The 27261-nt window shown below is 35.2% G+C and overlaps 2 protein-coding genes and 2 non-coding genes across 4 annotated transcripts; 2 read left to right on the plus strand and 2 right to left on the minus strand.

Moving 5' to 3' along the window:
* Nucleotides 1-1096: 1096 nt before the first annotated feature.
* Nucleotides 1097-1203, minus strand: LOC146916396 (small nucleolar RNA R71). The gene has a single exon (XR_015017154.1). It is a non-coding gene; the product is annotated as a small nucleolar RNA R71 (small nucleolar RNA).
* A 3134-nt stretch (nucleotides 1204-4337) lies between these two features.
* Nucleotides 4338-9326, plus strand: LOC146916397 (uncharacterized). Its single transcript, XM_085721614.1, is given in 3 exon segments — nucleotides 4338-4669; nucleotides 4904-5586; nucleotides 9142-9326. Coding segments are annotated over 3 exon segments (1200 nt in total).
* LOC146916398 (small nucleolar RNA R71) lies at nucleotides 4701-4807 on the minus strand. Its single transcript, XR_015017088.1, has one exon. It is a non-coding gene; the product is annotated as a small nucleolar RNA R71 (small nucleolar RNA).
* A 1763-nt stretch (nucleotides 9327-11089) lies between the features above and the next one.
* LOC146916399 (uncharacterized) lies at nucleotides 11090-14837 on the plus strand. The gene is made up of 2 exons (XM_085721615.1): nucleotides 11090-11830; nucleotides 14541-14837. Exons 1-2 carry the CDS (start codon nucleotides 11090-11092, stop codon nucleotides 14835-14837), a joined length of 1038 nt encoding a protein of 345 aa, XP_085577741.1.
* Nucleotides 14838-27261: the final 12424 nt, after the last annotated feature.

The raw sequence follows: 27261 nt of genomic DNA on the forward strand, positions 1-27261 counted from the left end.
TATTATTTTCTTTTAATTAAAAATCCAAACTTTATAACTCAAAACTCTTTTCTAATCATTGTTGAAAGTTAATTGAATCCAATATAAAATTCTGGTTTAGGGTTTGTTTGTGAAGGACTTGTTATTTAAATGAACCAATAATCCCAAGGCGCTTTTATTTTTATTATTTTCTTTTAATTAAAAATCCAAACTTTATAACTCAAAACTCTTTTCTAATCATTGTTGAAAGTTAATTGAATTCATAGCTCTTGTCGGAGCGATACGCTTTTATTACTACTTAGGTAAACCGTGCACTTGCGGATTTATCTCATCAAGTTTTTGGCGCCGTAACCGGAGAGTTATTGTAATTTGATTAACTTTTTAATAGTAGTTAGACTAAAAAAAACATATATACATATATATATATATATATATATATATATATATCTATATATATATATATAAAATAAAAATAAACATAAAAAAATATATATTTAATATTTCTTTTTCCTTTTCTTTTTCACCTTCAACTATAAAATAAAATATAAAAATATATAAATCTCTCTCTCTCTCTCTCTCTCTCTCTCTCTCTATATATATATATATATATATATATATATATATATATATATATATATATTATAAAATTAAAATATTCTTTTTCTTTTTGCTTTCAACTTTTGGAGTTTTTTTTTCTTTTGTGCGAAGAACCATAGATCTTGGAGAATTCGTTCCTGAGATTGAAAGGTTATTCCGTGAAAGAGATGAAACACACATAATAATAACGATATAGCTGAGGAGAGCACTCTCAGAGAGTATGCAATCTCATCTTCATGAGTCATACGCTGTTATTGTGTACCCAATGGTTGAGGAAAATTTTGAAATAAAACCTGCACTTATTTACTTAGTGCAGCAAAATCAATTTTTTGGATCACCCACTGAGGATCCGAATCTTCATATTTCAACTTTTTTAAGACTCAGTGGAACCTTGAAGGCAAACCAAGAGGCCATAAGGCTGCACCTCTTTCCTTTTTCCTTAGGGGATAAAGCTAGTGCTTGGTTTCATTCATTGGATAAAGCTTTTCTTGCCCGATTCATTCCCCATTCTAAAATTGCTCAATTAAGGGATGAAATCACACGATTCACTCAAAAAGATGGGGAATCTCTTTACGATGCGTGGGAGAGTTTCAAAGAAATGCTTAGACTTTGTCCCAATCATGGTATAGAGAAGTGGCTTATTATTCACACTTTTATAATGGTCTTTTATATACCACAAAAATTTATGTTGATGCAGCTGCATGTGGAGCTTTGATGAATAAAACTTACACAGCAGCATATGCTTTGATTGAAGATATGGCACAAAACCACTATCAGTGGACAAGTGAGAGAGTCATCACTGCTTCTTCACCCTCTAAAAAAGAGGCAGGTAAGTATGAAATTTCTTCCCTTGATCATCTAGCTACTAAGGTTGACGCACTCACACAAAAATTTGATAAAATGAATATTAGTGCTGTCACACCTGCCCCTGTATCATCTCCTTGTGAAGTTTGTGGTGTATTTGGCCATATTGGCTTTGATTGCAAACTAGGTTGTGCTGCTGAAAATATTGAGCAATTGAATTATTATAACCAAGGGATGAGGCTAAACCAAAACTTTTATAAAACTCCACAAAATCCCTTTGGACAAACAGCACCACCCGGTTATGCAAACAACCAAGAAGTCCCTAAAAAATCCAGCTTGGAACATTTAATGAAAAATTATGTTATAAATCAATCCAAGAAGCTCCAATAGCTTAAAAATCAAACTGGATTTTTGAATGACTTTCTTGCCAAAATCACATCCAAGGTAGACTCCATAGCAACAAACAATAAGATGCTTGAAACCCAAATCTCTCAAGTGGCCCAACAAGTGGCTGCTTCCTCAAAAACCACCAGAATCTTTCCAAGTCAAACTGAAACCAACTCCAAAAGCCGTATAAGTGCTATTACTCTTAGGGATGGTAAACAATTAGAGGACCCTGTTGTGAAAGTTAAGAACAATGAGGGAGAAATAGGGAGTGATGAGCCTTAAAGTGTGAAAGCCATAGGAGATAATGAAAAGCCACTCGTTTCACCACCTCATGAGCCTAAAATTCCATTAACACAAGGGTTTGCTAAATCCCAGTTGGATGAGCAGTTTAGGAATTTTATTGAAATATTTCCAAACAAATTGCCACCTAAACTTAAGGATCCAGAAAGTTTTTCCATACCTTGTGTCATAGGATCTGAAACCATTGAGAAAACCATGTGTGATTTGGGAGAGAGTGTTAGTTTGATGCCATTGTCCCTTTGTGAAAGATTTGGTATAGCGTAGAGAAACCTTTTGATTGTCAAGCTAATGACTTTAAACGAGCGCTTCGTGGGAGGCAACCCACGAGTTTTAATTGCTTTTATTTTGTTTGTTTTGTGTTATTTTGTTTTGTAGGTATTTGTCCAAATTTAATGCGAAAAAGCGAGAGAAAAAAATTATTTGCCTAGTTTGTCAAAAAAAAAAACCACCCTCATTTTCCAGAGAGTTGGCACGGCCCGTGCCTGTGGTGGCACGGCCGTGCCAACCCATCAGCCAAAAAAAAAAATTTCCTTCCCCCTCATTCAACCAACACAAACTTTTCTCTCATCTTCAACTTCTCCCTAAACCTTCAAACCTCCATAACTCTCTCCAAACTTCACCAAATCACACACAATTTTTAAACCAAATCAACTCTAAACTTCATCCCATCCACAATCCACCCTTCAAAAACAACAATCATCCATCACAACCCACAATTCACCAAATTCGTGTGCCCCTAACCCTAACCCAAAAACCTCAATATCTTCATCAATCCTCACCCCCACACTCAAATTTCTTACTTAAAACCCAAACCCATCACTAAATGATGAGTCAATAATTAGCTAGTTTTAATATAATATTTAGTGTCGTTTTAATTAGATTTGAGTTTATTTTATTTTAATATTATTTCCTTTTTGAGATATTTTACTTCAATTGCATATTATTATATTTCAGGAATAAATAATTGATGGATTGAGTCTTGGAGCAAAAGAAAGGAGTCTGGAGCTGATTCGAAGAAAAAATACGAAGTTTCGGAGACAAAAATATGTCTCCCCCAAGTCAGAAGCTTGGCACGGCCCGTGCTAAGGTTGGCACGGCCGTGCCACCTCCCAGGATGGCTTTCTGCTGCTTTTGCTTAGGATTTAAGCTACTCTATTCTTGTTTTGACCAAAAAGCCCTTTGTTGCTTGTGGAACATTCTATTGATGTAATTGCTTAGATTTTAAGTCGAATGTATCCTATAAATAGCGTAGCTAGCCATCACAAACAAATCATCTTTATTCTTGGAATTCAATAAGTGACAATTGTCTTTCTTAATAAAGTTCTTCTTTTATTTCTTTACTTTCTTGTTATTTACTTTATGCTTTTCTTCTTCTTCTCTATGTCTACAATGAGCATGAGTGAGTAGACTTCTTTGTCTTGGGATTGTTGGATAAGTCTAATGACGTAATCCGAATCAAACCAAGCCTTAAACCTTAATTCTATGTAACCCTAATTTCTAATCTAAATTCACCGTTTTAATATGAATTAACCATTATCAAATTGTGGAAGCGAACGCGGAGGGTTTGATAATTGTTAATTCATCATCTCAAATATCAATTCATAAAGTGAACGCGGAGCTTTGATATTGGAATGAGTGAATTTAGACATGGATTGCGAAACATGAGAATAGTCTAGCAAACCTTGAGAAATATAAAGTTTCGAGCTTCAAGGATTCCAAAGGCAATCACCCATGAGAATAGGTGTGGTTGTTGGAGGAACACACTCACTGACTTCGAGAGAAGCTTTGATACGCTAAAAAGAAACTTGTCTTTGGAAATTAGGACTAACGTAAAGTTATAAGTTTAAGGGTTTGTTTGTGAAGGATTCGTCATTACGATGAACCAATAATCCCAAGGCTCTTTTTATTATTGTATTTCCTTTCAATCAACTGAAACCCTCCACTTTATAATCTTTCTTCTCCTCTAATCATTCTCTAAAAGTTAATTAAATTGAACAACTCCCTGTCGGAACTATACTCTTTTTTATTACTACTTCGATAGACCGTGCACTTGCGGTTTGTCCTATCAAGTTAATTTCTTTTTGATTAGAATTCTTTTCTCTCTTTTTTTTTTCTTTTTCTTTCTTTTCTTCTACTTCTTCCTTTTTGTTACCGTTAATTTCTTGGGTTCTCAACCTTTTATGCGAAAAACCAGAAATCTTGTTGAATTCATTCCCGAGATCGAAAGGTTTTTACATAAAAGAAAGAAAGACGCACAAAATAATTCCGCCATGGCTGATCGCACTCTCAAAGAGTATGCAACGCCGTCTACGGCTGAGCCACAAGCTATTATTGTGTAGCCAACGGTTGAGGGTGACAACTTTTAAATCAAGCTTGCCCTACTTAACTTGGTGCAGCAAAATCAATTTTCGGGATCCCCCGCCGAGGATCCCAATCTTCACATCTCTATTTTCCAAAGAATTAGCAGAACCATAAAAGAGAACCAAGAAGCCGTAAGACTTCATCTCTTTCCCTTTTCCTTAAGGGATAGAGCTAGCGCTTGGTTCCATTCCCTTGAAGTCGGTTCCATTACTTCATGGGATCAAATGAGGCAAGCATTCCTTGCCCGGTTCTTTCCCCCCTCTAAAACTGCTAAACTAAAGGACCAAATCACACGGTTCAATCAAAAAGATGGGGAGTCTCTTTATGATGCGTGGGAGCGTTTCAAGGAAATGCTTAGACTTTGTCCCCAACATGGTTTAGAGAAGTGGCTCATAATTCACACTTTTTATAATGGCTTGTCTTATACCACTAAGATGTATGTTGATGCTGCTGCAGGTGGAGCTCTAATGAACAAAAACTACACGGAAGCATACGCCTTGATTGAAGATATGGCTCAAAATCACTACAAGTGGACCGACGAGAGAGCCATCACCAATTCTTCACCCTCCAAAAAGGTGGCAGGTATGTACGAAGTCTCTAACTATGATCATCTTGCTGCTAAGATTGATGCATTAACTCAAAAATTTGAAAAACTAAATGTTAGTGCTATCACTTCTGCTCCTGCTTCTCCTTCTTGTGAAATTTGTGGTATATCTGGTCATATTGGTGTTGATTGCCAACTAGGTAGTGCTATTAATGGTGTTGAGCAAATGAACTATGCTCAATACAACCAAGGGATGAGGCAAAACCAAAACTTTTATAAAAACCCTCAAAATCCCTATGGACAAGTAGCACCACCTGGCTATGCAATCAATCAGAGAGTCGCTCAGAAACCAGATTTGGAAATTTTAATAGAGAATACTATTGCAAATCAATCTAAACAGCTTCAAGAACTCATTAACCAAACCGGATTTCTGACTGATTCTCTTTCAAAACTCAATACCAAAGTTGATTATATTGCTACTCATTCTAAAATGCTTGAAACCCAAATCTCCCAAGTGGCCCAACAACTGGCCACCCTTTCTCAAACACCTGGGGTCTTTCCTGGTCAAACCGAAGCCAATCCCAAAGCCCATGTTAATGCTATTTCTTTTGGGGGTAGTAAGTTAGGAGAAACTATTGCTAAGGTTAAAAACATTGAGAAAGAGATTGTCAAGCTTTTAGGTGATAAAACGGTGATAGAAATTGAGAAACTGCTTGATGAGACCAAAGCTCTTTCCCCTTTAAAACTTGCTAATCTCAACTTGGAGGGTAAATTTAATAAATTTGTTAACATACTTAAGAAAATTTGCATTAAAATTCCCTTTGCGGAAGCTTTGACTAGGATGCCTCTATATGCTAAGTTTTTAAAAAATAAAATTTACGAAGAAAAAGACTATAGAGCATCATGAGACAATAGCTTTGGCTCGGGAAAGTAGTGCAATCATCCAAAAGACACCCCCTAAGCTTAGAGATCCAGGTAGTTTTGTCATACCTTGTATGATTTGGAGTGAGATTGTTGACAAAGCCTTGTGCGACTTAGGAGCTAGTGTTAGTTTGTTGCCTTTGTCCCTCTTTAAGAGGGTGGGGATAGGAGAATTGAAACCTACCGAGTTGGTCTTGAAATTAGCTGATCGCTCTACTATAAATTTAGTCGGTTTTGTTGAAGACATATGTAACACCCTACTTCCAATAAGCGGTAAAACGCGCGAATATACAAATATATTCTAGAAATAGATGCTACGTCATCAAAACAAAACAGCATACATGTATAAATTGTCAAGTATCATAAATATAGCAGCGGAACATATATATAAACCATATGAATAACATCTCCAAAATCTCATGACAATAAATACATCTCTCCGATACAATCAATATCTCAACTCCAAACTACATAACCAAAACAAAATCCAACATGCAAGTACTATCCTAGATCAGAGCCCTAATCTAGACACTTGCACATAAAAAGAGGAACTCCGCTCCTCGACAACATCAAGCATGTAGTCTAAACATCCTGCACTCCATCTACCCGTCCATACGGAAAGGCAGGTGGTAAACCACTGAGGGTTAGCATTACATCATCATAATCCATATGAAAACATAGCATTCAAGGATTCATACATATCACATATACATAACCATCCCTCCTAGAATACTAGCATCACAAGATTATCCCCCATCATTTGCGCTTCAAGCTATCACGTTATCATCATAGCACAACAGACATATTTAATCTTTAATCAAGTCATCGACAAGAGTTCATCATTTATCAACATCCATCAAATGAAAATATTACTCACCTCATTACTCATCTAGCATGCTTAACTCAACAAGTACAATCCATCATTTCAAGTTATAAGCTAGAAATCATCATTATCAAAGGAATCATATATATATATATATATATATATATATATATATATATATATATATATATATATATAGAGGGCATATCAAATGAGAGCACTATTTAAAATGAGAGTGAGAGGGTTAGATCACAACCCTTAGATCAAATCGAATGGCTGATATTTATTTGTGATACTTGCACTGCTGCACACACGTGATTGTCTTCTCTTGTAGTTAACTGGGTAAGCGCTTTCATCCCTCTTCCTTTCTTCTCTCAGAATTATGTTTTTTTCTTTTCCAAATCGACTTCTCCGATTCCAGCCCAAATCATCATGTTTCATCAACTCTATTCCTCTTCTTTTTTAGCTATGAGTATGAAAGTGATTTCTAGAAGAAAACTATTTTGTATCAAACCATCAAACTACTACTAATAAATGAATTTGGGATAAATTATGAAATTCAATGAATAAAATTCTGCATTCTTTAATTAGTGTCAGGAACATGAAGCAAGTGCAGCAGAAATGAAATCCATGAAGATTTAAAAAAGATTAGTTTTTGTTCTTCTTTCTTTTTCTCTTCTATAAACTGAAGGTAGATTACCGAATCATCATCACAGCTCATTTACAAGGTTTGATTTAATGATAACCCATATCCCAAATTTGGATTTGATGTTTCAGTGTTTTTTTAACGGCTTCTATGATTCATACTTAATTAATTTACTGTTAAAAGATGAACCATATGAGAACAATTCATATTTTCCCAACATCTCTTTGGTGTTGATTCTTAAGGTGTGATTGTTTTTTTTATTAAGTCAGCCATGATACATCAAAATTGCCTTGCACTGGATCTTGAAAAATAACATTTGAAAGAAAAAAAAGAAACTGAAATATCATAGGGAGATGAATAGACGGCGAGAGAAACTGAAGCAGGCATATGGGGAATGAAAAAATTATACTGTGCAGCTTTAAAAATTAAGTAACACAATAAAGATTGATCTAAGGGTTGTTATTTCACCCTCTCATCTCTCATTTTAAAAGGTCCACTCACTTGATATGCCCTATATATATATATATATATATATATATATATATATATATATATATATATATATATATACACATATACAATTCTCACCTCATTAGTATTATCAAAGTAATTATCATCAAATAGATTCACCAAGTGTATCAGCACAAGCAAGTAAAACATGCAATTAGAGCATAGTTCGTTATTCACAATCATCAACAAAATTCACAAATGTACATATACACTAATCCACACAATCACCACATTCATCAAAAAATCCACTAATGCACAAATTCACCAAGTCACATATTCAATTATGACACAACTTATCAATTATTCAAATGCATGCAATGTTCTAGACTCTTCTAGATGCATGTGGTATCATATCACCTCAAGGTCGTCACCTTCGATGCAACAAAAACATCGTAATCACCTCAATTGGATATAAAATCCACCACCATCAGTCATGAATGCATGAACATATGACTCGACTCAATGCATATGTTCACACAAACAATAATCACCTCACCATCACCATCATTTTGCATACATGCATTCACCAACAAGATCACCATCAATATTAGCATGTATGAATTCACCACCAACAATCAACATTTAACATATTCAACAAACAACATAACATAAACATGTTCATCCCAATTCAATTAGTATATATGCATCGATAACAATTCACCACCACTTGACATATCTACAATCACCAACAACATCCATAATTCAAGCAACATATAGTTGTCACATATATACACCACCAATCATCTTCACATAAGGTATAACAACTATCCATAAAGGATTCATATACGATTGGCTCTTAAAACTCAACTTCAATCAAGTTCGTCTCTCAAAGCCACAACATTAAAAATAATTGAGCATTTAAGCCAAAACAAGGTAAACAAGTTCAATTGCCTATGCCATGTATTCTCACAAGTCACTTGTGCGTGCAGTAGAGGTTACAAAACCAGACATTTATAAAACAAAACCAAGATAGAACCTTCACACCATAAGTTGAATACTCTAAAACGCCTTAATTGAACTCATAAAACTCAAGTTTTAAGTTAGGAAACAATCCATAAGGTTTGGGTCGACTTAGATATAGTTATGCGGATTTTTCGTAAAACTTCATCAAGACCACCTTGGAGTATTTTCATCATAACTCAAAAACCAAACATCATTTTCAAGTTAAACCAAAGCCTCTGGAAAGCTAACAAAATTATCTACAACTTTCATGTTTACACCGAAGGCCAATTCAAAACGAAAAAGGGTGAAAAATGTGAATGTTTCCAGATTTGCCTGACAGAAAATCGGTGGCCGATTTTGACAAATCGGCGGCCGATTTTTGCAGAATCAAAACTAGAAAACCAGCTCAGAAATCGGTAGCCGATTTTGGCAATTCGGTGGCCGATTTCGGGCTTCACAACAGTTCAAAAATCAGCTTAACAACAAGTTTTTCACTTAGGAGTCACTCTTAAATCACTAGATTCAAACACAAGACTCCCAAATTAAATCAAAACATTACCCATAATCATAACACTTGTAATAAACACTTATACCACTTCAAATCACTTAAACAAGCGTAAGTTTTGAAATTAAAACATCAACACAACAAAATTCATCAAATCACCAAACTTCCACAACTTTCAACAACAACAACAATCCTCATCACCAATTCACCAATTCATGATACCCAATGCATCAATTCATCAACAACACATGTTAAAACAATAACAACAACATTTGAACATGAATTCATCATCAATCTAACAACCACAACATTATTCATCATCAATTTCATACAAAAACCTACCATGTTCATATCTACCCACTTTGACATACAAATTCAAGAACAACAACACAATTATCTTACAAATCATGTCCTCAAACATAACAACAAAAATCATGCATGAATTTCATAAAAATGGGTAAAAGGGAAATGTTATGAAATTATGAGTGAAGCCTAACCCTCTTACCTCTAGCACCAAGAATCTCTAACCTAAGCTTCAATTTAGCTCCTAGATGATGAATTTCTCTTCTAGCTCTAGCCTCCAACTCCTTTCTCTTGTTCTTCCTCTTGAACTCTTATATTCTCTCTATCTCTATCTTAATTGAAAAATGAAATAAAATGTTGGTAAAGCCCCAATTTCACTACCAACTAGTGTTTATATAAGCTCTACTCAATTGGGCTCAACTCACAATGTCTTAATGGGCCTAACCCATTTCTATTCTAACCCAAAATGTTACTGCTCACTTAACAGTAAAATATAACACTAACGGTCACTTAACGGTAAACTAAATAATTACTCCACTCTCCAACACTTAGTAAAAATAATAACTTTCACTAAGCACTAAAGATAACCTTCAACAAGAATTACAAAATTACCTCTGCTCTCAAAATGACAAAAATGCCCCTAAGTCCAAAATGACTAAAATACCCTTCTAACACCGAATTCTGCGAATCCCAACCAAAAATACACACGGAGGCAAATAATCACACACGAGCACATATAACACAATTAAGAATAATAAAAATAAATCTAATCGAAAAATCAGGCTGTTACAACTCTAAAAGAGCGCTTCGTGGGAGGCAACCCACGCATTTATTTGCTTTGTTTTGTTCGTTTTTCATTGTTTTAAGTTGTTTTGTAGGTAATTATCCAAGTTTGATTCGAGAAAGTTGAAAATTTTGAAGCCCCCTATGTCCAGAACATTGGCACGGCCCGTGCTCTCAGATGGCACGGCCGTGCTAGACTTTGCAAACCAAACCAATGCCAAAAACCAGAAGGTTGGCATGGGCCGTGCCCCCAGTTGGTACGGCCGTGCCCGATACCTAGTGCCCTATAACCACAAAATTTTTCTTCTTCTTCCCTCATTCTCACACACAAACATCTCTCTACCTTTAAACTTCTCTCTAAAACCTCCATAACCATCACCCTTCAAACCTTCATATCTCCATCAAATCATCACCAAATCAACCAATTTCTTCCCCAAATCAATTCCAAACATCATTCTAAACAAAACCCACCAATCAAAAACAACTTTCATCCACCCAAACCCATAATTCACCAAATCCTTATTCCCTTTAACCTAACCTAAAAACCACAAATTCATAACCAATCTCCACACCTAAACTCATAAACCTTACTCAAACATTAACCCCAAACCTAAACCAACCTTTTCCACCAAAAATCTTTCCAAACCCTAACCTTCATCAAAACACACAGTCAAACCAAGGTTAATGGCTCCAAGAAGAAGTGGAAAAGAACCAGCAAGATCTTCAGGAGGACCTCCACCAAAGAGGCAAGAACAAGAAAAGAATTATGGAATTAAGTTCAAGGACAACAAGCAAAGGGATAGGTATAAATTTCTAATCTCTAAACCCTTGCATCCTTCTCGTTATCCTGATTCTCATAGTTTGAATGTGCTAGGCATTAGAGATGATGTTTATAGGTTGCTAGGAAACCTAGGATGGATTGATATGCTGAGACCTATGAGAGGTTATGAAAATTTCACCTATGAGTTCTTAAGTTCAATTGTTTTTACAAAGGATAGGTTGAATTTTGATAACCCTAACCATAGAGTAACCTTCCGGCTTATGAATATTGATTATGATGTGTCTCTTCAGCACTTTTTTGATGCATTAGGCTTCGCAAACGAGGGGTATATTTTTGATTCTTGGGATCATAGTCTAAAGCCGGTTGACTATCAACCCGCTGTCTTTTGGGAACGTATCACCGATCTTAGGCAATTCGTCACAAGAGCCAACAAAGCTAGTAACATTCACAACCCCGTGCTTAGGTACCTTCAGAGGGTTATGGCTTGCACTATTTGGGGTAGAACCGATTTAGGGAACACTAGAACCGATGAGCTTTTCATGTTATGGGCTATGCTATATAACCACCCTGTGAACACTTGTTTCTACTTGCTTAATTATCTTGCCGATGTAGGTAATAGGCCTGCCGGTAAAGGAGAGATAGTGGTGGGTGGCATCATCACATACATAGCTAGGCAATTTAGAGTGGGTGAAGATGAGGGGATAAATCCAATTTAGGGAAACAATAGGCTTAATATAGAAACCCTCATCCCTATGAACTTCATAAAACATCATCTGCCAATGCAATATTCACTCAAACTAAATGTGCCTATTTTGTTCTTACTTCCTAACCCATCTCGGACTAACACCGAGGTGGAAGAAAATTTGTTGTATGTTGATGATGATCAGGTGCATGAAGAGCAAAATCTAGATGAGGGAGAAGGTGCTCACTTGCACCATGATGCGGAAGAAGGTGCTAACTTGCACCATGATGGAAGGCACCATGACCAAGAAGCCAGTGAGCTAAATGACAATGAAATATGGGCATGGATGCAAACTGAGGTTGAGAGGATAAGCACCGAGCAACAAAGGCAAGGTGTTGAATTATCGGGGCTAAGAAATGATGTCCAAAGGGGCAACCGCATAACTGAAGAAAACAATGAAATGCACCGAAGGATGATGCAACACTTTCATCTCCAAGGTCCTCCTTATGGACCTCAATGATATATTGTGAGCTTTCCTCTTCCTCTCTTCCCTTATCTATTCTCTCTTTCTCCTACTCTTTCTCCTACTCTTTCTTCTACTCCTTCTTCTTCTGCTCCTTCTTCTTCTGCTCCTTCTTCTTCTGCTTCTTCTTCTTCTTCCTCTTCCTCTCTTCCCTTATCTATTCTCTTTTTCTCCTACTCTTTCTCCTACTCTTTCTTCTGCTCCTCTTTCTTCTGCTCCTTTTTCTTCTGCTCCTTCTTCTTCTGCTCCTACTTCTTCTGCTCCTTCTTCTTCTGCTCCTTCTTCTCCTTCTCCTTCTTCTCCTTCTCCTCCTTCTCCTTCTCCTTCTCCTCCTTCTTCTGCTCCTCCTTCTTCTGCTCCTTCTTCTCCTTCTCCTCCTTCTCCTTCTCCTCCTCCTCCTTCTCCTCATCCTCCTTCTCCTCCTCCTGCTCCTTCTTCTTCTGCTCCTTCTTCTTCTTCTCCTCCTCCTCCTTATCCTCCTCCTCCTCCTTCTCCTCCTCCTCCTGCTCCTCCTCCTCCTCCTCATCCTCCTCCTCCTGCTGCTTCTTCTTCTTCTTCTTCTTCTTCTTCTTCTTCTTCTTCTTCTTCTTCTTCTTCTTCCTCTTCCTCTTCCTCCTTTTCGTCTTCCTCTTCTTCTTCTTCCTCTTCCTCTTCTTCCTCTTCTTCGTCCTCCTCTTCCTCTTCTTCTTCTTCCTCTTCTTCTTCTTCTTCTTCTAAATCCCTCAAAAGAGGAAATAATTCATCAAAGCATGGAGGAAATGACACCCCATCACTAAATTCCTACGCGGAGATGATAAAAAATTGCGGCACTACTTAGGGTGATCATGGAATCTAGGAGGAAAGGATACCCCCTCGCGAACTTCCTATGAGAAAATGGTAGCCCCTAAGAAATCTGCAAGCCCCCAAGTGCTTAAATTGTTAAATTCTAACTAAATTCCCATCTCTCTTATATGAAATGAAGAAAGTACTTTTCTCGGTTACTTTAGTATTAAGGATAGAACCTGTTTCTCATAATATCTGTCTTATACAGGAGCAAGAAAAGGGTTGGACTGCACACACACACTCACTTGAGACTTGATGTTGGGTTGAATAGGTTCACAAGGAATACTTGAAGTTGTGATTAGTGTACATTGAAATAAAACCTTAAGAGAGACATGAGTTTTCAATTGTTTTTCCATATGTTAATCTTTTTGTTGCTGCTATGTCATTGCCTTTTGCTTGAGGACAAGCAAAGATTCAAGTATTCCTTGTGAACAATTGTCTTTCTTAATAAAGTTCTTCTTTTATTTCTTTACTTTCTTGTTATTTACTTTATGCTTTTCTTCTTCTTCTCTATGTCTACAATGAGCATGAGTGAGTAGACTTCTTTGTCTTGGGATTGTTGGATAAGTCTAATGACGTAATCCGAATCAAACCAAGCCTTAAACCTTAATTCTATGTAACCCTAATTTCTAATCTAAATTCACCGTTTTAACATGAATTAACCATTATCAAACGGTGGAAGCGAACGCGGAGGGTTTGATAATTGTTAATTCATCATCTCAAATATCAATTCATAAAGCGAACGCGGAGCTTTGATATTGGAATGAGTGAATTTAGACAAGGATTGCGAAACATGAGAATAGTCTAGCAAACCTTGAGACATACAAAGTTTCGAGCTTCAAGGATTCCAAAGGCAATCACCCATGAGAATAGGTGTGGTTGTTGGAGGAACACACTTACTGACTTCGAGAGAAGCTTTGATACGCTAAAGAGAAATTTGTCTTTAGAAATTAGGACAAACGTAAAGTTATAAATTTAAGGGTTTGTTTCTGAAGGATTCGTCATTACGATGAACCAATAATCCCAAGGCTTTTATTATTATTGTATTTATTTTCAATCAACTGAAACCCTCTACTTTATAATCTTTCTTCTCCTCTAATCATTCTCTAAAAGTTAATTAAATTGAACAACTCCCTTTCGGAACGATACTCTCTTTTATTACTACTTCGATAGACCTTGCACTTGCGGTTTGTCCTATCACTAAACCCACATTTCCCACACAAAATCTCACCAAAACCTAACCTTCACCCAAACCAACCCAAGACAAACTAATAGCTTCAAAAGAGAAAAGGTGGAAAATTTGCTTCATGTTAGTACTAACCCACAGGTACAAGAAGATCATGATGATGATAGTGATGATGAGGATGAGGTAGATGCTCACTTGCACGATGATGCGGTGCACCATGACCATGAAGACGGTGGACAATATGACAATGACCGATGGACATGGATGCATAATGAAATTCAAAGCATAAGCATCAAGCAACAAAGACAAGGTGTTGAAATCTTCGGGCTGCGGAATGATATCCAAAGGGGCAATCGTATGCATGAAGAAAATAACCACATGCTCTTGAGGATGATGCAGCACCTTAGCCTCCAAGGTCCCCCTTATGGACCTCAATAAATTGTGAGATTTCCTCTTCCTTTACTCTTCTCTTCTCTCCGCTTCTCATCTTCTTCCTCTTCTTTTCTCTTCTTCTTCTTTTTCTTTTCTTTTTCAAATCATTGAGGACAATGCTTCTCCCAAGTGTGGGGGGGAACCAATAAAGTGTCTTGTCTTATTTTAATTAAGTGTCGTAGTGTTTCTAAACTCCCTTGAACTTTAATTCATTTGTTATGTTTTCATTGCTAAAGGCATGGATAGCGGCTTGTTTTTATTGTAAATTATGACATAAATTTTTTGTTGTCTCTTCCCAATTGGTTGTTTCTTGTACATGAAAGTGATTTCTTGTGTTTTAAGTGTTCTTGCTATACCAACATCTTGTTTTATTGTGAAAATTCTCCAATGAGAAAAGCACATGGTTGCAACCTTTGAGCAAGTGTATGAATAGGTATTTTAAGGAGCACGTTCTAACTTTAATGGTAAATTGAACCCTTAAAAGTCTTTAGAGTAAAAGTAGTATAAGTTTGTGTGGGGAGAAAAGACTTGAAAAATAAAGAAAGTGACCAAGTGCCCAAAACTGGTTGGTCACTAAGACATTAAAATGATCAAGTGCCTAAAACTGGTTGATTATCAAGAGGGTTGGAAGCAAATATATCTATAAAGGAGACATCATTAGATCTAGGGGGAAAGGATACCCCCTCACTGACTTCCCACGTGAAGGTGGTGTTTTCCTTGACAATCAAATGTAGCTTCTGTAATTCCTTCTTAAAATGTCAAATGATCCAATGATCATATAATTCCCATCTCTCTTATATGAAATGAAGAAAGAACTTTTCTAGGTTATTTTAGTGTTAGGGTTAGAACCTGTTTCCTCATAATATCTGTCTTATACAGGAGCAAGAAAAGGGTTGGACTACACACACTCACTCACTTGAAACTTGTTGTTCGGTTGAATAGGTTCACAAGGAATACTTGAAGTTGTGATTAGTGTACACTTGAAATAAAGCCTTAGAGGAGACATAAGTTTTTAATTGTATTGTCATATGTTAATCTTGTTATTGCTGCTATGTTTATGCCTTTTGCTTGAGGACAAGCAAAGATTCAAGAGTGGGGGAGTTTGATGAGTCAATAATTAGTGTTTTTTATATAATATTTGAGTCCGTTTTATTTATATTTTATTTAGTTTTATTTAATTTTATTTCCTTTTTAGAACTATTTTACTTCAATTGCAAGTTATTTAATTTCAAGAACAAATATTCTAAAGATTGAGTCTTGGAGCAAAAGAAAGGAGAATTGGAGCTGATTCGTGCCAAAAATATGAAGATCTTATACAAAAATATCTTGTGCAAAGAATTTGAAGATCATTCACCAAAATATGAAGATCATTCGCGTTATCTTTAATTTAAATTATAAAAATATTTTAAAAAATATTCCTTTGAAATAATATTGAATAATTGCGCATTTTGAAACAAATGCATCATAAAATTTTGGGTTAAAATGTACTTTTGGTCCCCTTATTTATATTTTTTTTTATTTTTAGTCCCCTTATTTTTTAAACCAACTTTCTGATCCCTTTATTTACAAAGTCTACAAAATTTATCGGCCCTCTCCTTTTAAGTGATATGTTGTTGTATCTAATAACATGGATCTACTTGACACAAGTGACTTGGCAACATCATTAGCCATGTCATTATTGGATTATTTTATTTTAGGCTTAATTGAACCCCTGATCCTTTAACTTAATTTTTTTTTAAATTGGTCTCATAGCTCTTAAAATTTTTCAAGTTGGTCCTTTATATGTAGGGGTGTTTGCGGTTCGGTTTGCTTTGGCTTTGGGTCTAAAAGTCATCTGAACCGCAAGATAAAAATACATGCAGTTTAGTTTGGTTGATTTTTAAAATAAAATCCGAACCAAACCAATGTGGTTTGGGTTGGATCGATTTGTGCAGTTTTTATCGAGACAATTAATTTTTTGTTTTCAACATTAATCAAGTTAAAAATCTAAAACGCAACATATTTCCAGCAATGTTTCCTAGAGTGTTTTAAATTTCATCTAACAATATTCCCAACAACATAAACCAAATTATAAACTTGTGCAAAACAATAATATTATTCTGTAAGGAATGCAAATACTAACATTTTATCATTCTCTTAAAGTTCAAGTAACACAAAAATATTTTAGAAATAAGGGAAAATTACAATGACTTCCCCTGAGGTATCTCTAAATGACACCTAGACCCCCTCTATTTTTAAACTAGATATTTACCTCCCTTAATTGTTCAAACAATGGACAGTCACTTCCCTCAAAAGTTAACGTCCCAAATAGTAACTAACAGAGTTAAGCAAATCAGAAAGTAATCTTTCCTCCATTAAATCAGGAAGAAAGAAAATGCTGGGTTATCTTCTTCCTCAAGGGTTACTTGCTCCTTGTATCGTTGGTGGCTTCACTGACGATCTCCATCAAGTTTTTACAAAATCTATCCTTTTTTTATAGGACAAAAATCTATCTATATTAATTATTTATTTGTGGATTAGTAACTTCTTAAAACTAAGTTTTTGAGCAGTGAATAAGATGAACTAGAAAATTAAGTTGGTGGTGAACTAATTGGGAATAACATTAGAACTACAAAGAAGTGAATTGCTCCAAAAAACTAGTTACTGTAGTTTTTATTTTCAATTTTGTCGGTCGTCACTCGTCAATTTATGATTGGTTTTCCCCAATGTGACGGTGGATGAAAAATTTCATTTTCATAAACTATGGCAAGTTCAACGGAGAATATGAATTAATAACGTTAACAGTGAACTTGGAGGTCGTTGTGATTGTCGTGGTTTATTGGTCATCGTCAAACAGAGACTTATTTTCTCTGCATGTCTATAGTAAGGAATGGGTGCCCTTTCTCCCCTTTTCATTTGATTTTACGGTTTGGTTGTGGTGATTTTTTCTTTTTCCCAGTAATTGAGGAAGAAAACTTGCTGGTTGTGATACAACGTACCAGCAAGATATTGGTAGAAGTAGAAGAAAAGAATGTTCACTTTCATTTTATGGTGGAAGAGACGATTTGGTAGGTGGGTGAACACTTGATGGCAATGAGCTTTATGTGGTGAAAGTCTTTTCGAATAAATTGGAAGGAAATTGGTTCAAAATAATTCCGAAATTGGAAGGAAATTGGTTCAAAATAATTCCGATCTAGAAGCAAATATTGAAACCATGAAGACAAAGTGTTTAGTTTTCTTTTGTTTTTCTTTTAACGGTAGCTTAACAACATCTTGGCAGAGGGAGGCTTATGTTATTTTGTAAAACATAGGCGGTATTTGTGACGTAAGAGCATACCTCAAGGGAGGTTATTGTATTCTTCCATAGAAATAAAAAGTAAAGAAAATTAACAAGAGAAAAATATGTCATTTTATAGAAGTTTTCATTGAGTTTCTCTGAGTATTTGTCTAGGTGACATATGTTTAATTAGTGTTTTTCTTATGTTGCAGTTTGGTTTGGTTTGGTTCAGTTGGTAAAATAAAAACCGCAAACCGAACCAAACCATGCGGTTGAGTAAGAAAACGATTCAAATACATCCAAACCAAATGTGGCTGTTTCGATTGGTTCGTTTGCGGTTTTCTATTGGATTGGTTCGGTTTTGAACACCCCTATTTATATGTGTTTCCGTCGGTCAATTTGATAATATTTCGTCAATTTTAATCCCCTAAAAAAGGAGACCATTGGAGAAAGAAGGTCTATGAGATCTAATAGTGTATTACCAACACTTAATTTTTTTTTCATCTTCTTCCTCGTCTTCATCTTCATACAACTGGCATCATCTTCATATAAAAGAAACCATTTTTTTTTATTACAAAAATTCATCATTTCAACTCCAACAAAAACACAATCAAATAAATCCTTATATCCTGAATTAACATCACTACTAACTAGAAATAGAATGAACATCCTAAACCTATGACTAGAACTACCAAGATCAAGACCTATTTTAACCAAACCCAAATACAATTAACAAACTTAGTTATCACTGATTCTTCAAAACTCATATTTTTCATCAAATATCTAAGAATCATTCATTCGTTTTCTACAGCAGCACCCTTGGAAAGAACCACTGTAACGCCCAAATTGAAAGTATCTAGAATTTTCAATAAGTACGCTAAAACTGATATTGGATACATTAGTTATACAATACAGAAACAACATCAGTTGAAAGTTTAGATACAAAGCCAACATAAGTCTTATGTTACATTATTTCCTCAAAGATAGTCGAACGAAACTTATTTACAAAGTTCATTACAACACATCTCAAAATATAACATATGCATCAATAGAAAGACACAAAGTTGGATCCACGGAAGCACGATCAATCCAAAGCTTTCTCTTTACCTTTGGCACGGGAGACCTGTGAACCTAAACAAATAAGGAGAGGGATGAGACATAATGTCTCAGTGAGCTCTACCTATTCCTAAGCTATAGGTAACCTCGGGGGAAACCTACAGTTACCACGTGTCTACAATACAACCTGACGGTTGATTATACGTGTGTGGATAAGCTTGCCTAGACGGTAGTTCATGCTAGAACCGTCATAGTTACTTCGTATAAAACAAAGGTTTTGATTACATCTTACGTGTCAAGGCGATCGAGGGGAAATAAGATCGCTAAACCGAGATACGTTAGTGCATCAAGGCCTAATACTAACTTTTACATGACACGTTTCTAAACCGGACGAATAGGAAAAACCCTAAAATCGTCTTCAGTAATCTTCATAACTTACTCAAGTCTAACATCATAACATGCATAATCGTTTTCATTAAGTTAGAAGTTAACGTTGAACAATACATTATCTGAGTTCAATTTTACGGAGAGCCCCGGGGTAGAGTAAACCAAAGCACAATCCCTATCTAACCGATGGAAACCTATCTAAGGTAACATTGGTACTCCCTTAGTGTTGTACGGGCCCCTCTTGCGAAGTTTATCCCTTTTCACCTAATGGAAACCTCCTGAGATTCAACCTAGTGTGAATCGCAAGTGGCACGACACCAATGTCTTACTTATACTTTCTTAGTGAAAAGATTAAACTAATCGTCTCACGTCTTAACATATATATATATATATATATATATATATATATATATATATGTATAAGTATTCATGCTTAACGTTCTAATTATCGATAAACTATATCGAGGCTCTAGTTTCAATCCCATTCTTAATGTATAGTTCGCTACCCGATTATAAGCCTTCAATTTCTCTCGCATACCATGCATTAATCAATTAGTTAAATACTTGCTTTACTTTCAAGAAAATCATTTCAATATTAATCCAATGGGATATTGGTTTGAGGGATTCACTTTTGTAAAAAGACAGCACGGAGAAAACCGCCTCGCAAATCGCCAAGACTGCCTGAAGCGAGCAAAACAGTGAGTTTCCTCACTGTCTACTCGCCTAGGCGAGTGATTGTGTGTGGGAGGCGAGCAGCTACTTGCTGTGGCAAGTTGGGGGCGAGCAGGACCCCCTGTTTTGTGGCCTAGCTCGCCATGGCGAGTAATAGCTTGCTCCGGCGAGTTATGACAGTCCAACACCTTCAAAAATGGTATTTTTGACCCAAAAACCTCAAAACCAATTGTCTCCAAGTGTAATATGACTCTAAGGGTCATATGAAACCTGCAAAATCTTAACTTAGCAAGTATTCACAAGTTAAGCAAGCATGGCATGAAAAGGGGTAACAAAACTCTATGAATAAACCCTAAAATTTCATGATTTTCTACAAGAGTAAACACACAATCCCATGGGTGGAATCTAACTAAGAACTCACCTTATAAAATCTACTGTTGAGCTCAAGAACTCTAAGACTAGCACCAAACCCTAGTGAAACAATTTCTAAAGAGAAAAGATCAAGTTGTTGTAGCTTGCTTGAAGAACTTCTAGCTAACACTCTTAGTATCAAACCTTGCTTAGATTCTAGTCTTGATGAAAGATTGAGTGAAGATTAAGTGTAAAGAGGGAGGGAGAACATCAAATTTCTAGAGAGAAAGGAGAGCAAACTTATGCCAAACCCTAGAGAGAGGAAGTGAAGAAAATTATGAAGAATTTTGGACTCTAAGTCCTTAAATACTCCCTTAGCGTGCAATTCCAAAAATACCCTTAGCCTTAGTCGCGCGCATTTTTGTCGTTATCAGGTATTGTATCGTAACATGAATGAGCGGGATATTACAACCACCTGATTTCTTTGGAAGAAACAAGTTGTGAATATTAGGCATAAGTCCATAACACTACCATTAACAATGGTAACATCACCAAGAAGCTTTTTCCTTTCTTCATCATTCCTCACATCCAATTGAATGTGCCATGGCACAATTCGTGTCTTCTTGTTGCCCCTTGCAAAATTTCCAGCCTATTCTAAAACCTAATAAAAAAAATCACAAATTTAATCCAAAACCCTAATCAATCCAAATCGTATTAAATTCAAGATGATTGTTTTTAATTAATAAAAAATTATGAATAAATTCTAAAATTGGAAAAAAAAAATCAAATTGTGTTATGAAACCCTAGATATGGTGATATGTACGTTAAATTGAAGTTGAAAGAGGGGTGAAGGGAAATTACCTGGGCGGTGAGATATTCAGTACGAATCAACATGGAATTGAATACCGGTTTTGCTGCTTCTTGAGGTTGTCTTCTTGGCAGCACCATAACTTAAGGTTTTGTCTCTACCAGCCATTAATGATGAAATTGACAACGAAAAACACAGATTTGAAGAACGACGAAGTTTTTGAATCGGTGAGGGTGGGAGAAGAATGAACGAATATTCGGAAGAGTGAAAGTGAAAAAATGGGTGTGAGTTTTGAATTAAGTTTGAGGTTGAAGATCTACTAGATTTATGGTTGAAGGTGATGAATTTGATAAATGGATGTTGGTTTTAATTATCAGTTAGTAGATAGTGTTGAAATTGAAATGATAAATTTTTTATATAAAAAAAGTTTTTTGATGAAGATGATGAATGTTGTATGAAGATAAAGATGAGGATGAAGATGAAGATGAAGAAAAATAAAATAAATTAGGTGTTGGTGATACACTGTTAGATCTCATACACCTTTATCCAACGGTCTCCTTTTTTAGGGGATTAAAATTGACGAAATAGGATCAAATTGACCGACAGAAACACATATGAAGGACCAACTTGAAAATTTTAAGAGCTATGAGAGCAATTTAAACAAAAGAATTAATTTAAGGGATCTCATGTTCAATTACTCATTTATTTTATAATTTATATATTAAAATTTGAAATAATATTGAAAATGAATTTATAAAAATCATAATATAGGTTAAAAATTGAAAATAACAATAACAACTAAATGCGAAAAAAATCTATTAACTATCAACGTCATCGTCCCCTATTATCATAACCATTAACCACCCGCCACCATATCTTTACACTCTAGCAACCATCATTTTTCATCCCTACCATGGAAACATTTTTTGTTATGGGTTCTCTCTCCTCTCTACGCTTAGATCCTCTTAACTTGAAGAGGCTTTTTGTGGTAACCTTAAACACTTGAACAACCACAAATGATTGATCAAACCTAGAAACCAACAATCATAAGCACAATCCGAAACCGAAAATCGAAACCAATATCCAAAAATCGAATACAAGAAATTTTATATCAGAGGGAAACCCACAAACAGATCGAACTGTGAAAGCATCATCAAACAACGCGGAATCAAAGCCATAAATTGCGAGAGAAATTGAAAAACAACTACTTTGAAGAAATCGAACAAAGACGAAATAACCCCATAACGAGTTGGTAAAGGACAAACCCATATCTTTTATCAAGAGAAACATAGAGGTGTTATTTTTTTTATCTGAAACCCAAATTTAACTACTAAAGAACGAACCCATATCTTTTTTTTTTTTTGGTACAAACGAACCCATATCTTGATTATGAAGGAAGGTTTTTTGTTTTTTTATTTAAACCCCTCCAAATTTAAGTTTATGTTTTTTTTTTTATGTTTCGATTTCAAGGGTGTTCATGATGATGAATTTGAAGGACTAATTTTTTTATTAATTAATTTTTAATATTTTAATTTATAAAAAAATGATTAATTACAGTAATAGTGATATGGAAAATATTTTTTCCAACTCAGCGTGAAGTAATTAATGACCATGCATATTACTTGAAGAGGAGGGGGATTGGAAAAATTAGTTTCAAAGGGACCAAAAAAGGTAGATTTTAGAAATATCAGGATAAAAATTAGTTCAAATTCCATTCCCTCAATCCAATGTTGTTTTCAAGTTTCAGGTTTCTTTCTTCTTCTAATTCCACTTCCCTTTATTATTCTTTATTAAATCACTCAAAATCACGTTTACCCTTACGGTTAAGATTTTACTCTCACTTTAGATCCATTCCCAATGATTATGATGTTCATAATGCTCCGAATGCCTCATACTCCATCCATTGTTGAATTCACCAAGATTTTATCTTCCATTGTTAAGACCAAAAACCACTACCCCACTGTTCTTTCTCTTTCAAGACAAATGGAATTTAACGGAATTATTCCAGATTTACCTATGTTAAACATCTCGATTAATTGTTATTGCCACTTAGGTCATGAATTTTGCTTTATGGGTTATCTCCCGACCACCGTAAACTTGACTACTCTTATCAATGGTTTGTGTCTTAACGCTAAGGTACAGGAAGTTAGCTACGGGATTTCGCTAAGGTACACGACCATGTGATTGCACGTGGATTTCGTTTGAACGAAGTTAGCTACGGGACTTTGATTAATGGGTTGTGTAAAATGGGAGAAACAAGAGCCGCCTTGTAGATGTTGAAACAAATTGAAGGGAAATTGGTAATTACATTTTGAGGGATTTATCATTACTAATTACGATATGATAATTTTTAAGTATATTATTGTTTTGTTAAAAAGAACATGTCCAATTGTTCACCCTACTTCAACGACGGTTAGCATATCAAGGTCACTTATAACCTTGACTCTAACAATGTTCATAGGAAAAAATCCCCTCAACAACAATCCAATTGATTTGGGTGAACTTGCTAATGTGTTTTACGAGTGGCCTAATAATGGTTATGCAATTAAGTAGAAAAGAAGAGCTTGCCGAAAGATCATATGACAAGAACCAACATATTTTAACCTAAATAATCTGGAGGTTTTGTATCAAGCTTATGTATCCATAATATTTTCAGAATAGTAATACTTATCTAGAATTCAGTCTTTCTTCAAATAGTATGTCATTTGAATATAGTTTAAGCGCAAGTATAATGTCATTTTGGTCTGCTATATCTATGCTGCAGTTACTTAATTAAAAAGAAAATTCTTGGTAAATGTTAGATAAAAGAAGATTAAAAAGTCTTTATATATTTAACACCTAACAATCATAGAAAGTACACCATACTATGATATCATCATATTCAACACCTAACAATCATTCAACACCTAGCCCCCTATCTCAGGCGCAGCGCCGCAAAATGCATGTTTTCGTGTATTTCGGCCACGGGTTTTCGCTATTTTTCGCTAAAAAACGCTTAGTTAGGTTCCTTATTCACCCAAAATGATCAAAGGCTCAACCCAAGGCTCAAACACATCGAACACGCTCATTTCTCGACACATGAAACAACTTATGAAATTGATTGAAAACGATTTTCTCAAAACACAAAGTTTTCAACAACAACAATTCAATTCTTTCAAAAACAACTCAATCAACAACAACTCAACTTATCAACACTCAATCCATGAAATGACAATAACAACAACACTTAACAACAATCAAAACTCATAATCATGAATTCAACCACAATTCAACAACACAATCTTACAATTCATCAATTTTGAGCAAAATTCACAAAGTACCCATTTCTATATCACTTGAGCTTGCAAATTCAACATAAACAACTTAATTATCATCAAATTCACATACCCAAACATAGCACTAAAATAAGAGCACGAATTTCACCAATTAAACTCACAATATTCACTTTTCTCAAATAAGCACTTTTGAATATAAGTAGAATAGAGATTATAACTTAAAGATTATGATAGAATACTATCCCCCTTGCCTCAATAGAGCACAAACCTAGTCTTAGCTTCACTTTAGCTCCTTCTTGATCTTCAAGCTCTCCTCTTCTAACCCTTTTTCTCCTTCTCTAGCTCTTTCTCTCTCTACCTCTCTCAAATGTTATGTGAAACGAATGTGAAACCCTATCTCCTCTAAAGACTAGAGTTTATATAGGCTCCACACTAATGGGCGTAACCCTTAAAAAGTCTTAATGGGCTCAAAGCTCTCATTAACTAACTCACAAAGTTTCTACTCGCTTACGGTTAAAAAAAAATAATGAACAGTTACCGGCTCTTAGGTAATTACCACAACCCACTAGTAACTTAGTAAAAATAATGGTTCCCACTTGAAACACTAAAATTAACCCTCACAGCGAAATTACTAATTTACCCTTGCTCACAGAATGACCAAAATACCCCTCTAACAACGAATTCTAATAATCCCAACCAAAATACACACAGAGACAATTAATCACATACAAGCATATATAAACATGTATGAATAAATAAATAAAATAAATCTAACGAAAATCGGGCTGTTACAGTTAAAGCATCCGCAATCGCCTCATCGTTCCTACGTGATCCTCCAGCCATCTCAGTTCTACAAAAAAACCCAACAACACATAAGAAACCAACACAAGTACCGAAGGTAACTAAGTACCATTCGCATACAACATGTATTCTATAACTTCTGCCCTTAGGAGTCCTATTACTAACAATACTTCACCCTAAAGATTCACCATGTCCTCAAGGTGAAGGATAACATAAGTGTCCACCAAGGTCCCATAACTTCAAACAAAAACATAGTGTCTTACATAAAATAGGAAAATTACCTCCAGGACCAAATTTTCTCACTGTTGTCAGTCCTATTGTGACCATTTTTGGGACAAGCGCATCGCCAGCAATGGAACTTTCTCGTTCATAGACTTTATCTTACGAATATCTGAAATTCTGGCACGTTAAACTTAAGATGTTCTAAGTGATGATTCAACACCAAACACAGAAAAGCAGATGTTGTACACGATATTTAGATCATTAAGCTAACCAACATAAACATAATAAAATAAAAAGCAGACAAGAAAGAAAAGAGGCACAGAGGAATTGTTAACCCAGTTCGGTGCAACTTCACCTACTCTAGGGGATACCAAGCCAGGAAGGAAATCCACTAGTGCAGTTCGTATTCAAAAGCTCACAGCAAACCATGTTTGCACTGATGACCTAGGACCTACCCCACCAGATTTCAACCTAGGAACTCCTAGATCTGAGATCCCATCTCACTCCCTTACAACTGATCACAACCCCTGTGATTCACAAATTACAGATGCTATAAAATGAAGTTACCTTCAAAAACAGCAACTGAACACCGTACTTCACAGCTTTGGTGCAGTTCACAAACTACCTAACTCTTTACAAAAAGAGAGAGATACCTGGAGAAATTAATGGAGAAAGAAAGAAAGAGCCGTCAGGTAGAGAGCTGTGATGGAGAGAGTCGTGAGAGAGAGAGAGAGAGCTGTAAGGGAGAGAGCCGTGAGAGAGAACCTACGGAGAGAGATGTAGCTGTTAGAGGAGTGACAGTCAACCAAGCAAATTATGTTTCTTTCAGACACCATGTTTTCCACGTCCAATTAACCTTAATACACAGTATATAGTTTTTTGATAAACATAATGATACTCATGTAATATAGTGGATTATGCACCACTCATTCAATCATTCAATGATTAGGGTATTTGTCTGCTAAAAAAATAAAAAATGTAGCAGCTTTGCATTGAAAATGTTTTTTTTTAACTTTTAAAAGGTTGAATTTATCACTTTTCAACATGATATTTCTATTTTTGTTTTCTTAATCAATGCTCCAAGGACATTCTTTAACATTTTCCTTAAAATAAATATAAATGTTAAACAATTTTTGCATAGGATACAATACAAATACACAGCCAAACTCCAAGTTTCTTAAAAATTTATCTTTATTTATTCTTTTTTCCTTCTTTTTCTTTATGAAGTTACTACTTAAAAAAAGAAGTTATTAGTATAATAAATAAATCAAAGAAAAATAAAGCGTATACGACCTCAGAGAGGACTCAGCTGATGCTATCTAAAGATGCTTGTTTAATAACTCCAAAAGTTCATTCAATTTCAACAATTGACTCACACATACCACACCAATCCGGTCAAACTATTACTATAATTTTAGCAAGTGTATATGAAAATGCTTTATGTAAGTGGTGATTGCATTCTTCAATTCAAACTCCCACCTTTTAAATCTTTTTCTTAATAATCATCTATCCTTTTTAGTTTCACTTTTGCATTAAGTAAAATACTTTTCCTATAAAATATTTTGCTGTGATTCGAACATTTTCGATTTACTAGTATTGAAA

Source organism: Medicago sativa, chromosome 6 (assembly GCF_051527215.1).
Source record: "Medicago sativa cultivar Bolivia chromosome 6, Bolivia_mono, whole genome shotgun sequence".
NCBI lineage: Eukaryota > Viridiplantae > Streptophyta > Magnoliopsida > Fabales > Fabaceae > Medicago > Medicago sativa.

What these genes read in the sequence shown, in the direction of transcription:
- LOC146916399 (XM_085721615.1), top strand. Translation starts at nt 11,090, where the DNA reads ATGGCTCCAAGAAGAAGTGGAAAAGAACCAGCAAGATCTTCAGGAGGA. An exon ending in CCGGTAAAGGAGAGATAGTG is followed by an intron (nt 11,831 to 14,540) that starts GTGGGTGGCATC and finishes ACTAACCCACAG; the next exon opens with GTACAAGAAGATCATGATGA.